The 15779-nt window shown below is 42.2% G+C and overlaps 1 protein-coding gene across 1 annotated transcript in view; it reads right to left on the bottom strand.

The window, feature by feature from the left end:
• Positions 1–288: 288 nt before the first annotated feature.
• The window catches only part of NXPH2 (neurexophilin 2), a 40360-nt gene continuing 24869 nt past the window's right edge, over positions 289–15779 (bottom strand). Inside the window, exon 2 of the mRNA XM_075152717.1 lies at positions 289–3081. Within this exon, the coding sequence (XP_075008818.1) occupies positions 2338–3081 (744 nt within the window). The 3' untranslated portion in view covers positions 289–2337. The remainder of the gene's footprint in view (positions 3082–15779) is intronic.

Below are 15779 nucleotides of genomic sequence, written 5' to 3'. Positions count from 1 at the left end.
AGACTAACCCCTTCGCTTTTAACGTACCTTGCACAATTATTAAACAGTTTGTGATTGTCTTTGTCAAAACAGGCACTTCATTTCTCGAATATCACGAAATGCTATTGAACCTGCTCTGCCTAGGCTTGTAGCGCAGTTTGCTGCAGCGCATACTTAAATATCTCCTAGAAAAACAAATTCCAGCTGGGAAAAATGTTCAGTGATGTGTTGCAGTGTCTTAGTTTTACCTTGTGTCTTTATATATACAACACTTTAAAAAAACAAAAAATCAAATATGCCACAAGCAAGTGCCAGATTTAGCAAACTCTCTTTATTTACATACAAATACATGTACACATATATTCTGTATATGTACACATATTTAAGTGTATATACATACATGATTTTCACATACTCTACAATAAATAGCATGTAGGGTTTTCTTTTAATTGCCTACAGTGCTGAGTAAAAATACATGGCAATAAAATCATGGTTTACAGCTAAGTTACAAAAGCACCAACCACTGAACTCGTAGCAATAAATCCAAGCTTATATACAGGCAGAACGAGGGCACGCTATACAGAATACAAAGTAGACCATCTTGTAGGAATCGACAGTAATAGACAAACTAAAAAACATCATTTAGACCAGGAGAGACTCCGTATGAAATAAGAGGAAGGAAAACATTTAGATTATTGATCAAACTAAACCACACATTTAAGTTTGTTACCTAAAGAGAAAAACAAATTAGCCAGTTACTTGTAGTATATTTTTAATAGAGTAATTTTTTCATATGAGACTTTACCGAGGAAATCAGAGTTAATCTCATGAGTGAGTCTTTCTGAGCTGTCTTTCTGTGTCTGAGTCTTTCTGTGCACACCACTTGAACAGAGCATTTTCATAATACTTTATTTAAGCTGTATGTAACTTCTTGGACCCTGCATGTAAGTTTGATTGTAGGCAATAAAAAGCACTTCCTCAGCCAGCTTCTTCCACGGGACCTGTGACATCGAACCGTCACAAAGGACTACGATGGCAAATTGGCAGCAGCAGCAAAATCAATACCCAACGAAAGCGCAGGGGATTGGTGCTTGAAGCTGCATCGCTGGAGCCAACCGCCATGGAGTGCGGTGGGAGCGACATCTGTCCTGTTGAAGCAAAACCACAGCCGGACCCTCCGTTCTTACAACTAACTACGGTGGAGTGACGCTATTCTGTACTAGGGGGAAGTCTGGCTGAATATTTTTGTATTGATAGCAGCGTTTGAAATCTGCTTTATGAGGCGAAGATGCATAGATTTTTGTTGTCCTCTTTATTTGTCGTTGCTTATGTTTTGACTTAAGGTATGCAATGCAATACTAAGGAAGACAACTGGGTGCCATTAAGCACAAAGCTTGTGGTGTTCAGGTATCGACCTTATGCTGTGAAGTATTTTCCTTGCTACGGCGCAGTGCTAAGAGGGCCAGATAGCAAGGTAATTGCTTCTGTTAAGTGGAAGCCAGCCCCTGTTATCATCAAACTTAAACAGAGATTATCTTTTTCCAAGGTATATGTATTCTCTATCACTGTAAAACTAGTACTGGTGTATATGTAAACATTTGAGAAGAATCAAAACCAATGGTGACCATGGAAGGAAGAAATGTACACTGAACCTGCACACCTGGTGGGCTTAATAAACTAAAGCTCATCAATGTCTAATTACATCATTGCATATCCATGGGTAAGAAGTCTGAAGGAAGAACTACTCACTCTTCACTTCAATGAATACGTACAACTGCGACAACTCATAGAAATGCACATTCCATTCCTTTTTTTTTTTTTTTGTCCTAGAAATAGCACTTTCTCTTAGTATTTGGACTTGATTCCTCGAGCCCTGTGTGTGTAACATTCTTTATGAAGTTAGTGGGAGGGCTGTTTATTTGGATTTTGTATATAAGTAGCTGGAAGTCTGCTTCATCATTTGTTCTTTATATTGTCACCTTCTGAAGTTCCCAATGAGAAATAGGATCCTGCTAAGTGCTGTCCAATTTAAGTAAAAGACAACCTCTCTGCCATCAAGTCTAGTTTAAAAACCTGATTTTCAAGATAGATGTTCATTACAGGCATAATTTTGTTTGATTTTTGTCATGTGTCTGCCTGGTAGTTCCCTTATTAATGATGAGAGTGCTAAAATGCAATGGTCTCAAATGAAAATGATTGTTACATAAATAGTTTGATTATTTACGATACAGCACAAACACAGCTACAGTTTTTAAAGACTTTTTAACCTGATAGGAAAACATATTCTTCTCCAAAAGGTTAATGGAAATGCTTATTTTTATGACTGATGCTGTATCTCTACAGTTACCCACGATTGTATCAGCCAGAGGACAAGTACGGCGTCTCACTATGGTAGTTATAATCAGGACAGACCTTTTGCACCAGTTTGTAATCTACGCTGTAAAAAGCAATGTAAATGCAGATAACTTTAAATGGTTTGGAACACAACCAGGAGACATGGCTTTGAGTCTGCTCTTGGTAGCAGATCTTTGAAGGGTCGAAATTGCACAAGGCAGTTTTTTTAGCGCGGTCTGTTTTTTCGTACTCAATTCGGCAATTGAAGGACTTGGATTCCTTGGTCTCCAGTGTTGACTGTGGAGATGATTCAAATTCAACCACCTTGGAAGGTGGTACCAGGCTTACAGAAACATTTCCCAGACCTGTGGAGTTATGTCGGAAATAAACACTGAAGGTCCCATTGCCGTGATCGACGATTTTCCCTGTGATCAGGAGGTTCAGCTTAACAGTTTTGATGTTAGAGTGGAAGTCGCCCCATCCAAACATTTTCTTGAATTTCCCAGTTTTTACTATAGGTCTGCGTTTAGTTCGTGCGAGAGATTCCTGAACCTCCGTGATGTTGGACAACCAATCCCAAAAGTTTTCTATGCTGTCTGAATAGGACACCTGGCCATGTTTCAGTACTGGAGATGGCTTAACAAACAGGCGTAAAGGATTGATGATCCTGGAATGGACCACGTTGTCGACCAACGTCTCTGCAGCATCCTTGTCTTCCCAGTCCAGCACGTCTGTGGCTTGTACGACTTGATTAGCATCACAAAATACCTGTTTCAAAACAGAAAGAAATAAATGTATAAAGTGTGAAAATAAAACTGTCAAGATACAAAAGGAGCCACTTATATTTATTTTTACACCAATAGAGTCTGAACCAGCCCAGTCATGTGGGCTACCGTAATGGGTAATTTCTGCTACCCCATGAAAGCTCAAGGATTTTACTCAAAATAGCTTACAGAAGATGCAAAAAGCTCCATGGGAGCCATCCACTGGGACAAACGGATAAATCTCTGCACAGGTTGAAGACTTTTCTTGTAGATTTGTTAGCTAAAAACACATCTAAGGATGCTGGAAAACCTGAACAGCAAAGTGGCACCTCTGCTAAAAGATGGAGTGAAACAGAAAAGCAGAATTTTCCATTCCCCTTCGTTTTTTCTCCCCACTGCTTTAAGCTTAAAGTCTTCTCTTACTCAGCTGCTTCTGGTGTTGTAATTGTGTACTAAAATGTTTATTATACATTTGTCTTTTCTGGTGTTGCCTTTTCCATTTTTTCCAAACTTAGCATGCCCATTTGTGCTCTTAATTTGAGACAGACCGCAAAAATAACCAAATAGCCAAAAAAATTTTTGGCGTGTTGGTTTCAGGTGCCAAGATGCCTGTATTTAGCAAGGCCCAACCTTCAAGAAGTGCTGAGCAACCCCAGCCATAGAGCACCTCTCATCGTTGTTCAGAAACGTGACTAGGCCGAGCTAAGTCTGATGCAAAATTGTTTGCAATCAGAAAGGAAATAACTACTTTTGGTAGCAACAGAATGGCGTTAGATTTCAGAGTCAAACACGCAGGTCTCGGTAAATAGCAGATTTCCGATTTAACTAGAGACGCATTGCCCACGTACGTTCTTCCTGTACACTGCGAGAGAGAAGTCCTGTTGAAAACGCAGAACTTTGAGCATATGCGCGCGAGGTCAGAAGCAGGATCTGTGTTTCAACAGGCTAGAAATGATCATCTAACTTTTTCTTTTTAGATCCTTTAAAGCTTGACTGTAAGTTTTGGAGAATGTGTTTTCAGGGTTTGTTCTCTTCAGGACTGTCTTACACCATCATCCTAATGTACAAAGCAAAACTTTTCCGCTGCAATTATTCTTACAAAATGTATGAATAGAAAAAGGCACTTAAAAGGGAAAGAAGAAAAACCGGTGGTGTACTGTCCTCATCCCCAGACTGCTGCTGCCTCCTCCTCCTGGCAAAAAGCTGCTCTCGCTTCATCGCCGACCTTGCAGTGCCAGGATCGGGGTGGTGGGCTCCCGGTATTACTCCGCACAGGATGGGGTTTTCAGCACCCAGTAAGCAACCACAGCAAGATTACGGGGTGGAATTTTGCCTAAAGCAGTCAAAACGGCGAGTGCTGATGCTGAATTCAGGGGGTGGGATTTTGTGCTGCCGGTCTCACTAGGGAAACTGCAATGCTGGGCTTGCTTTTCCCTCTGCTACCGATCCCAAAGGGGTCTTCCACGCCTTTAGTTCCTAGCAGTATTCACTTTCTATAATATTCAATCGTTATTTCTATAATCTTCAATTTTTCATTTCATCATCTGGCAAAGATCAGAAACTCCAAAGCCCTTAATCTTCATTGGGGCCTGTTCTCTAGCAACAGGCTCCAAACCAGAGCCCAAACCCACTTACCACGTGTTCTTTCTGATCATCCCTAACGCAGTAATTAAGATTGAATGTCGAAAGGCGGCCATCACGGCGACGTTCACAACTTGAATGTTGAAAGGCGGCCATCGCTATTGCTAAATAAATCTACGGCTGGATCGAAATGTAGTGGTCAGGTGTGTCCCTGTAGAAGTACATTATTTTCTTCTTCAGATTAGAAAGGGGGGAAAAAAAGACAACGACGATCACTCTCAGCCTGAGACCTTGCATGTCATCTTTCTGCCTCTACTCTGCGTTTTTTATGGCTGAGCTATGAACCCAGGAAAATAGGAGATTCTAATGGAAACAGTGACAGATGCTTATCTGTACCAGCAGAAATAGCGCTGTCATAACGATGCTGGGGGAAGCATCGTTTCCGCTGTGATGGAAAGCTCCTGGTGAAGCAATGTCATGTTTATGCATGGTTCTTCAGCCACTTTTAAGCCTGTTCGCAAGCTCAGAATCAGCCGGGTGATGCTGAGAACAGCTGGCCATCCCCACTGCCAGGGAAATAACTCCCCTGCTGCAGAGAAGTGACTCTGTTCAGATGAAAAAAGAACTGATGCACACGTTCACCCATCCTTCACCCCAAAACTGACCTGAGGCCTTCAGAAGCACAAAAAAGAGGATTTTCTGCTGCATTTCTAGATTCCAGCTGGGACCGGGGGCCTGGCAGTGCTGAAATACCGGGAACTTTTCTCTGTGTCTGCAGAGATCTGCTACTTAAAATGCTAATGACCACTCAAAAACATGGCCACCTATAGTTGGTATTGCTGTTAGCAACGGAGCCGGAGGGAATTGTGGTTGGAAATTTTAAGGAAAAAGACGTAGAAACAAAGCTGCCTGGTTCACAGGAGGTTCTAACTTTGCTTGTGTCCGCACCCAGCTCTGACTGTCCTCTGGCAAGGGCAGAGGAACACACACAATTGTCCTTCTGGGCTACTTTTCTTTTGCAATCTTTATTGAAATCCGTGCAACGGCTCTTTGGCTTTTCTCCCCTCTCCTTTTATGAAGAGATCTAGAGGGCATTGAGTCATGTGTTACTGGTAATACTCAATGTATGTCTCTTCAGGGGGCTCTCACTCCAAATGAGCTAGCAGAGCGTTGCTTTCCGAACTGCTTTTTTCAGAAGACTGATACAAACAGAAGAAATAGTAGGTTCGGGGATGGCTGAAGGGTGGGAAACATTAATGCTAAAGCCAGGTGGGTTTGTCACATCAATAAGGTATTAGGGCACAATTATTTCAAAACCACGATGATGGAATTGCAGAGTTGCATCACGCTGAACTACTACTACTTTTAATTATCTATGTGTTACACTGAATGAGGTGTACTCATAAGATAATGAAACATGTCCCCAGAGCTACAGTGACGTGGACTATTTCATGTGGCAACGAAACAGCTTTCATAATATGGGAACATGAAATCATTAATATGTTGAATTAGGATGTAATATTCCCGTTTAAGGCCTAGATAGCAATCACTAGCCACTGTTGAAAGTTGTACCTTACACTTAACCTGAGTCATTTTTTCCTCCACCTCTTTGAAATAGTTTGCAGACTGTAGGATTCTCCAATCTTGCCCAGCCTTAATTCTTGACTCTGCTTCATCCTACTGCTGGCTTGTTTCACTGATTTCATTATAGGAAAGCTGAGTTGTCAGCTCAGCCGGTTGCAGGGAAGGGGACTTTGCAGGCTCTGGGTAGTACATTTGTTGTGTTTTGCAAATGTTCGGTAAAAGGTGTCTAACAAAGAACCGCCCGGTTCTGCTCAGTGCCCAGCGCAGGAGCGGGAATGAAAGTGCATTGTTCAGAAATGTGAATAATATTTATGCTTTTTTAATGGAAAACCTTCTTTGTGCATGTGCAGATTTTTTCTATTTTGAATAAAGCTTTCTGCAATATAGGAGAACCGAACTCTAACGCATCGTTTTCCTCTATACATTGCAAAGGCCCTTTGCTTGATGACAGCTTTTTGCTATTAGCAAGGATGGGCTGATTATCTTTGTTCAGCTGTTTATTCACATCGGTTAGCAATTTCCGGAAAATAAAAAAACCTGTATTAAAAGAATGCAGCACATGCTGGAAAAAATGACTTCCTCAGCATCTTCCCATTTCAATATAATGCTTCTCTATAGTGGAAAATATTGCTAGTAGGGTATTTGAAAAATACTAGCTTAAGGAAGGTAGTATATACATTTAAATAGATGGCTACTGCTGTAGTTCTCCTCTGCTGCACCTGCATTTTCCCATTCCCTCCAAACCATCAATTTCCAAACAGAAGAAATCACTTAATCTTTTTCCGTATTACAGAGGCTGTAAAATGTCACCCAGTTACCCTAAAATTTCCATTAGACTATAGATATTTTCCAGTAAGAAACATAATCTTGCACCCATCGAGACGCTCAGAACACACAGCACGCCTTCCTGTTTTCTTTTGCTACATTAACCATGAGAAGAGCTCAAACCAAAGTGTGATGGGGCTTTTATTTATGTAATTTTAAACTTCAAACCATTGGTTGTTCCTGTGCGTTTCTCTGAAAGATTGTGATTGCTCTTCAAAACCTTTCTCTTCCATGAATGATCCTGACTGTGGTAGAGCAGCACAGGGTTAAATAACGTTCCCTGTGAACTATTTTTGAGAAGTGAGCCTGCGTTGATGAGACACTGGTATCAGTAAACGCTGCATTTTCTGTTTGCCCAAATAAATTTGGGTTCATCTGGAACTTGCTCCCATGTCTTTCTCTGTGGGCAAGGCACTAAATACAAGCAGGTGTACCCGTGCAAGAGTTAATTGTTTTGATGCTTTGGGAATTTTATCCAGGTTATTCATCAATCACCAGCAATCATTTCTATAGCTTCACCCCTGCCAGGAATCATTTAAAAACTCTCAGCAATTAGCTGAAATAAATAGGTCTGTTGGGATAAACAGCTCTGAAGCACCATTCAGCCGCTCACTGGTGCTGCTGTGAGCTTTTTATCCCACCGATGGAGAGGAAGGGATGGTAGGAGGGAGGTGGAACTCAGTAACCTCCTCCCGCCCCCAGTTTCACCAGTGAAAAACTCACACTGGGAGGCTTCCAGTGGCCTCCACATTCTCTGCTACTTCCATCGCTGATGCTGTGTCTTGCGGGTTTATATTCGTGTCACAGCAGCACGGGATACTTCTCTGGCTTCCTCGTGGTAATTTCAGTACCTTACAAGCCCTGTGCTGCAAGGATAACGCAGCATCATTGAGCGGCTGCACAAAACCCTCAGTTTGAAGGGGTTGGGGGGGAAGAGAAATAGCTCTGCTTTGTCTGTTTGAAAATTCAATGATTTCAACACATTTATCAAATTTTAAATAATTTATGTCTTGACAGGCCTTATCAATTTTGCAAAGCACACACATTAACCAGATACAATGATCTCATATTAGCTTTTTCAGCATCTTACACTGGAGCCCAGAAAGATTAATAAAAACTCAGCCCGTCATCAATTAAATGGAAAATCATAAAATTGTGTTCCATTATAGCCCTTTTTTTTTTGCAAGAAAATGATGACGGGTTCTAATAATTCATCACAACAAGCTGAGCTTGAACTTTACTGATTATTAAATACGTTTTTCCCAAAGGCAGAGGCCGTGATGGTTTTATGGCAGCAGATGTGATTGCTGTGAGGAATGCTTCAAGGAATTCAGGAATTAAGCAACATCTTCTTTTAGGGAGACTGTATAAAAGCCATGTTTGTTCCATCTAATCACAGCCTTATTTTTCAGGATGTTATAAGCCCATGTGCTTTCATAATTGTAAGGTGGATTAACTTTCATTTACCACTGCAGCATTTGCTAGGAATGAAAGCTGTGAATTAACAAGTTGGGTTACCACGCAGAAAAATCCTTAAGAATGCCTCGATCTTCAGCTGCCCAAACACATGCTCAGGTTTTTGCTTGGAAATTTTTGATTTTTGATCCCTTCTCCCAAAAATTCTGCTGGCAAGCTTTTGGATTTCCCTTGAGAAAACAAAATTGTGCAGGTCAGCCTGCCCCAAGAAAGAAGTTGTTTTGCACTGAATCAAAAATCTTTCATTTCCAGACAGGTCCTAAGATTTGCACTGATTCCTCCTCCTCCTCCTCCTCCTGACTTTGCAATCAGCTGCAGCTCCCAGCCAACTAGCCCCCGTGCCAATGGGTATTAGACAACGGTAGCCGCAGCAAGTGAAAACGGAGTGTGCACACTGCTTTGTAGGCAGCATATAACATCCTGCCACGGGTTGGAGTTTGTGTTTTTTTCTCAGAAGGTGTGTTTTAAATTAGATAAGTATAGAGGAGTTGATATAAGCTACTTATTAGAAATTGATTTTGTAAGTTAAAAAGTGTATGTGAATACCTGAGGGCCTGACAGCAGGGTATGTGGCTCTCATACTGGGAAAATAACAAGAGAGCTCCAAAGAAATACAACTTCCTTCTGTATTTTATTTCAGTTGGGAAGAAAGTACAAAAATTACTTGAAATATTTGAGATGAAGGGACTGCTAAAACACGGCCACACATTTGGCGGCTTGCTTTACTTCCTGAGCTAAATTCTTCTGCTGTGGTTATGGTGCAGTTGATGAGGGACTCCGAGGTGCTCAGGGTGACAGTCCCCTCTCCGGCGGGTGGCCGACGGGCAGCCAGCCCGGGGGGCTGCAGGCTGCCGATGGTGCTCCCCAGGTCCTGCTGGTGCTAACTACCTGCATGGCAGCCTGGTCTGACCCATGAGGAGCCCGTGAGCCGTCCATGTTGTGTATAGTCCTCCGAGCACTGGCAGGTGGGAAGGAACAGAGTGAGCAGGGAGGTACTTTTGTCAGGACTTCAAAAAAACCAAAAGAAATGACAAAAAACATCTCAACTGGAGGTTGAGAGCGGGATCTTTGTGTCCTGTGCGGCTCTGGAAGCAGCGCTCGCAGTTTGCAGCCTGGAAGAGAGGAGAGGTGCGAGCAGCATGCTGGCAAAAGTGGGAGCCGAATAATACTGAAGGTCCTGCCCATTAGCTTGATTAGTTGAGCAACCCTAGCTTCATTACGCATTTGTCGGAAGCTGGGAATTAATTATTTACCCACGTAAATGAAAAGACTCCAAGAAATTGCTGTGGCCATTTACCCATGCTAATGGGGATAGTGGGATGTGAATATTCAGAAGAGAGGCTGAACCTTGTAACTGAGGATGCCCTTGCTCTCCAGGCACCCGAAACGCTTTCCTACGCTTGTACAGCCTCTCCCTTGCTAAACTGTAAATAAATAAATACCAGCTAGTTGTTGTGACTGGCTTTCTCTCTCCTTTGGGCGATGACAGACTCTTTGAAGTACTCTGGTGCAAAGACAAAATCAAGTCGGAAATTCAGAGTTCACCTGCTTGATTTCTGTCTCATTTTAAAATGGATCAAAAAGAGGGACTATGGGGTTCACTGGGCTAATTTCAGCAAAGATGATAGCCTTTATGGGGGGAAACTGCAGAGCAGGGGGTGGATTGTCAGAAGCGCTGGACGGTGCCAGAATACCCAGAATTGTTAAGTCCCCTGGTCATGTTAGGGGGGTTGCAATTTGGAAAATTTTAAAGGGTAATGCAGCTATTGCTACTTTCTTTCACTCGGAAAAGGTGGACAGAAATCCTCTGTTCAATAGCTAATATAATTGGATTGCTTTAACAATTTTGTCCTGTCTCCTGTAGTTAAAACTAAAATGACAAGCAGCTTCAGCAGAAAAAAAAGCCTTCATGATCGAACCTTGCAGCCCATTAAATTTTCTGCTTGTAAATGAATTCTACAAAGAAATTCCCCCCCCTGCAGAGGGATGCTGTACCAGCATCCCCACGGACAGAAGGGAAGCCGATCGTTGCTGTACCGCGTCCTGCTATCAGTAAGTGGTGATGGGGCTTCCTCCAAAGCCATCGCTCTTCAGCATCGCTGGGAAAGTGTCAGAGCAGCGTAATAGGAAAGTGACAGCAGGAAAATGAGAAATGACAGAATAAAGCTATATATCAATATATTAATTGTGAATATTAATACTTTCTGACATATCGTTGTCTGAAAGTCAACTAATACTGCTAAACACAAGTACACACTTAAATACCTGAGAGAGACACGACAGTAAGGGTAAGCCTGAAGCTTTCTCTCACTTTTTAGCCTTTTGCCTTCAGGAGTTTCAAACTGTCACTGAAGGTAAGTCAGAAAACATAAATTGGAAACATGAAAGCCAATGTGCGACTCAGCACTATTTTTCCATCCGATAATATGGCAAGTTCCTCTTCTGCTCTCACGGCGGGCGTACGGGAAGCTAATGAAGCGTGGTTCACGGCGCACTGCTGAAAGGTGCCTTGCCATTTTTCCTCAAAAGATCTGAGAGAGAAAGATCTCTATCTACATCTGTACATACCTAAAGGCTAGGGAAGGTAACAGGTAGAAATCTTTACTTTAATGAGAATATGAGAAGATAACATTCAAATAACCCACAGACAAAAATACGAATCTAAACCGAAGGGGTATGTTGGGAGAAGTTCCAATTCAGGCTACGATTTCATTGCATATTTTTAACCAAAACAGATACTTCAAACTCAGTATCATATTTTACAGAAAAAAAAAAACTTTAAAATTCTCCAGTTTTTGTGAGAAAGCGAAATAGTGTTTTACTGAAACTGCACTTCAGTAAAGAAACAAAATTGGGAGGAAGAAGCAGCAGAAGAAAAAAGAGTGAAAATTAAAAATAGAGCGTGCAAGGATTTCCTTTTTTGAAAATATATTTGTGGAAAGTATGTGCCGTCCTTCCCACAACCCTGTGGAGTAGTTTTAGGTTATGTGAAGTGTTCCCTCCAGCCTCAATTGGATAAACTGCTTAGAGCATAGATATCTTTTAAATGATATCCATGCATTGAATCGATCTATCTTTTTGCTGAGAGAACAGAAAATCTGTTCTGAGAAATGCTTCTTGCACCAATTCTACTCTTGAAGACCTCACCTCTTTCTACTTGTTTGTTTTTTTCTCCCTAAATCTGAAACAGAGATCTCTGAGACAGAAAATAGGTATCTTATTTGTTTGTTTGTAGAGGAACACCTCTTACAATTTGGTCTGATATTACTAAATAGTTTTTCTCTTTGCTATATATGAGGCATCCAGCTCTTTTGGAAGTGTGGAGAGGTAACATAAATGTAAACCATTCTGTGAAGGATTTGAAAAAAGTCTTGTCCAAAAATATCTAATTTGGTTATGATAGATGTAGAAATCTTAGTTTTTATATATATATATACACACACACACATATAAAAATATATTAAACGTTCATGAAGAATGTTTGGTTCATAACAGGACAGACAAGGGAATGCTGTCATGGAGTGGGTCAGTGATCCCCCTGACTGTCTACACAGTGTCTTGAACTGTGTAAGAGATCAACTGTCCTTCAGCAAATAAAATAAAAAGGTCACCAAGTCTATGAAATACTAATGGAATAATCTAATGATCTAGCTAGGTGGGACTTCTGAAGGACTTCTGAAGATAGGCGGTTAAAAGCTGAAATTCTGACTTCAAAAATCAATGTGCATTTATTTCAAGAATAGTTTCTAACCCTGGTAACAGAAAGGGAGAAGATGAAACCGGAGCTGTGGGTTCCTGTTTGGCGGTGGCCTGTGTCTTCTGGCCGTCCGAGTGCATGTCAAGGCTGTGGTGTGGGGGACATTTCTTTTGGCAGGGGTCTTCAGGCAGGTACCTCTAGCTGTTTGTTTCTGCTCTCTACACAACCCTCTCCCTAGACCTGGCATGACCATGGTGCCTGATGCAAACCAGATCAAGGTACTTGTCCATCTTTAAGAAGAAAACACAATTCATGCTCTGACGACATATAAAAAGGAACTGATTTTCAGGTGCTTTTTGAGTCACTGTGTACATTTCCTTGAAATTCGGGCTGCACTCTTGCAATCTATTTTGCACGGAGCTTCACTGGTGCTAAGGACATATGTATTGTCTTACAGGACTGAGACTTGTGCTTTTAGGATAAAGATCTGGCATTTGGTTATTTTTAGAAGACATTTCTATTCACCTGGAAAGCTTGAGAGATGTCCCAGATGTTTTCAATCTCCACTGAAGTCACCGTGCCACTTGCAGACACTGCTCAGCAGCTTGCAGGACCAAAACCTGAACAAGCCTCTTGCTGCAAATTGAAACGGGAACGCTCAACTCCTTTGCCAAGACAGCACCTGCTGACCATCCGTCTGTTGAACTTTACAGTTAATAATTTTCCCTCCCGCTTATTTCTTTAATGCCTGGGAGATTTCGCTTTATATTTGCTGAGATCAGTTCATTAAAATACTAATTTCAAACTGTAATTATCTGTTGGTGAGCACTGCCGGTTGAACCAGCGGTAGCACTGATACGCTCTTAGCGGCAGGAGAGTTCACAGATGCTCGGGTGCCTCGAAGCTCCTCGCAGGAGTCACTGTGGCACTCAGCTAGAGGCAGGCTTGCAAGGATTTTTGGGGGGAAATGTTTTAAGAATCATAGTTAACCATTAAGACTATTTTATGCGGTAGGGAAAATGCATTAACTGAAAACTGCTGTATCTGCTCGAAACGAACCTGATTTTACTGAAGTTGTCATCGAGGTTTTGTACGCCTTGTAAATTTTAAATTAAAAATCAATTATGAAACAGCCCTTAATCTCATCTTCGGAGTTGATTCATATTTGGATGTGAACTCCGACACTCTGAGTGACCTCCCTCCACACTAAGTACGACACAGCAAAGGCTGATTTTCTATCTCACTACTCACGTGCCATTATTCAATTTTTTTACTGCATTATGAGGAAGAGAGTTTTAATAATTGAGCCAGATTAAATGAATAAAAGGATGCTTCTGACAAGTTAGAAACGGAGAGAAGCTGTGCATTTCTAGCAGATTTCAAGCTCTGTATTATTACAACACGTAAGAGATGATTAACAAAAAAAATATTACAGTTATCTACTCCCTTTGAGAGTCTAACTAATGAACCTCTAACAGCTGCTGTTGAAAAATCAGTAACACTATCACTATCAATTTCAAGACAAAGCACAGCTGACAGATGTTTGAAGTGATAAATCAGGCTGCACAAGGATTAAAATAACAAGCCCCAAATGGCCTTTAAAAGACAAAGGTGCTGCAGCAAACTATTTTCAGCCACTTTGGATACTGTCAAAAGTTAGATCACTGATACAATTATCTTGCAAAACAGTAAAGACCAAAGTAATATGTTATGAAAAATCTAACAATGGCGATACTTGAGCCAAGTTTTTGAAAAGAACAGGTTTTATAGTCATTTATGCTTTTAATGGCAGAACTGAGAATGCCGTGCTGCCCTGAATATTACTTCTGGGAATGAGTTATGAAAAGTATGCGCTGGGCTGAAGCATAAAATGTAACTGAATTGCATTCTTGTACATTTTAATTAATCCTATTTTAAAGCAAGAAGTTACATTTTAATAGGCAATGAACACCATTATTTAAATAAGGCATAAGATTTTTGTGTTGCTTCACTGCAGGCTGCATTTCCTAACAACCTGTCACTGATGTGATAGAGATAAAGAGCCCATTCCTGGAAGATACCGTGTGCTTGCAAACTCTGCTGCCTTTAATGGGAGACAACTGTAGAGAAGGGAGAGCGAGCTGAAACAAATTCCAACTTTCTGAACTTTATCTCAGCTTTTACTGTTAAGTGCGTCTTGTCAGAGGGTGCATAACTCTGTCGGGTTAGGGAGGGAATGCTCAGTTTAAAGAATAAAAAAATGCAGATATTTTCCTGGCACCACTCCTGGCTCAGGCAGGGTCCTGCGGCAGGGTCCTGCGTGGCTGCAGTGCCGAGCGGTGCCAAGCTGGCTCGAGGTGGTACCCGCGGAGAGCCATGTCCCAGGCTGAGCACAACTCGCATCACTTTCGCACCGCACAGCTTAGGGACGCCACGGGGCTCAGCGTGCAAAGCTCCCAGTTGGAAAGAGCTGCCGCAAGTGCTTTCTGCGCTGACATCTTGGGAAAGCTGCGGTCATCCCAAGTCCCTGGGCGAGACCCCTCCGCTAAAGAACTGTTAACTGGGGTTCAGTGCCTCTTGGCGATTCCTCCTGAATCCTCCTGCTGTTTGAAGAACGTGTGTGGATGTATCCAAGAGTCCATCAGCTGGGCAGCGATGGGGGGGAATGACTAGTAATCTCAAGTTCAAAGCTTTCTTCCAGAAAACACATTTTGTTGTTTATTTCAAGCATGATGTTCCTTCCTGGAAATCCTGCTTCCCATGCACGCTTTTGTTAATGCACCGGGAGGGGGACAGTCAGACCCAAGCCGCTGCTAAGTGTGGGAGCTACTCTGTACGTTCTTGGCATGTCCCTAAGGAAAATATTTCTGCTTAAAAGCTTTGTGATAGAAACACGTGGGAATTAACAAGAGTACGCTGGATTGCTACCAATATGGAGGAAAATGATGACCTACCGCTCAACAAGAAATGCTGTGTTGCGCGTTAGGCTGCCTGGGGAGGGAAGGGGTACAAACGCCGGGGCCGAGGCTGCTTCAGAAGCGCAGTAGGCAGACGTGAGGGTCACACATTGGCGAGAAGCTCCTCCACTTACGTCTTTTCAATGAAGGCCTTTTGGGAAAAGCCTGGCTAGCATGGGGGTGTAGCCTTCCCAGGACTGCACTGAACACCCATCCCTTGCTGGGGGGTACCGAGCAGCCCCTTCTTGCTGCCTTTCCCTGCCTGCTCTGGCAGAGACGACTCCATCGCACTGATTCGGGATGAAGGCAGGGCTGAGGTTTGTCTTCCTCCCTGCCATGCAGCCAGGCGTGGAAGCTGGGGTTGGGCTGGGAGCTGCCTGCCCTCACGCCTGCCGGGTGAGCAGTGACGTGCTGGCTCACAGCTTCTCTCCTCCCTGCAGTATGCGTGAAAGACCACAGCAGTTTTCTAAATTAAATTAAAATCTTTTTCCTTTTCAAACCACTTAGCATGAGGTAGCACATTGGGGCACTTCGAGATATTTTATTGCTGCCTACACACATGCATGCATGCTGCTTTCCTAAACGAATTACTTTCTTAAAGAA

This window comes from Calonectris borealis, chromosome 6, assembly GCF_964195595.1.
Source record: "Calonectris borealis chromosome 6, bCalBor7.hap1.2, whole genome shotgun sequence".
Taxonomy (NCBI): domain Eukaryota; kingdom Metazoa; phylum Chordata; class Aves; order Procellariiformes; family Procellariidae; genus Calonectris; species Calonectris borealis.
This window is presented reverse-complemented; position numbering and strand designations above follow the sequence as displayed.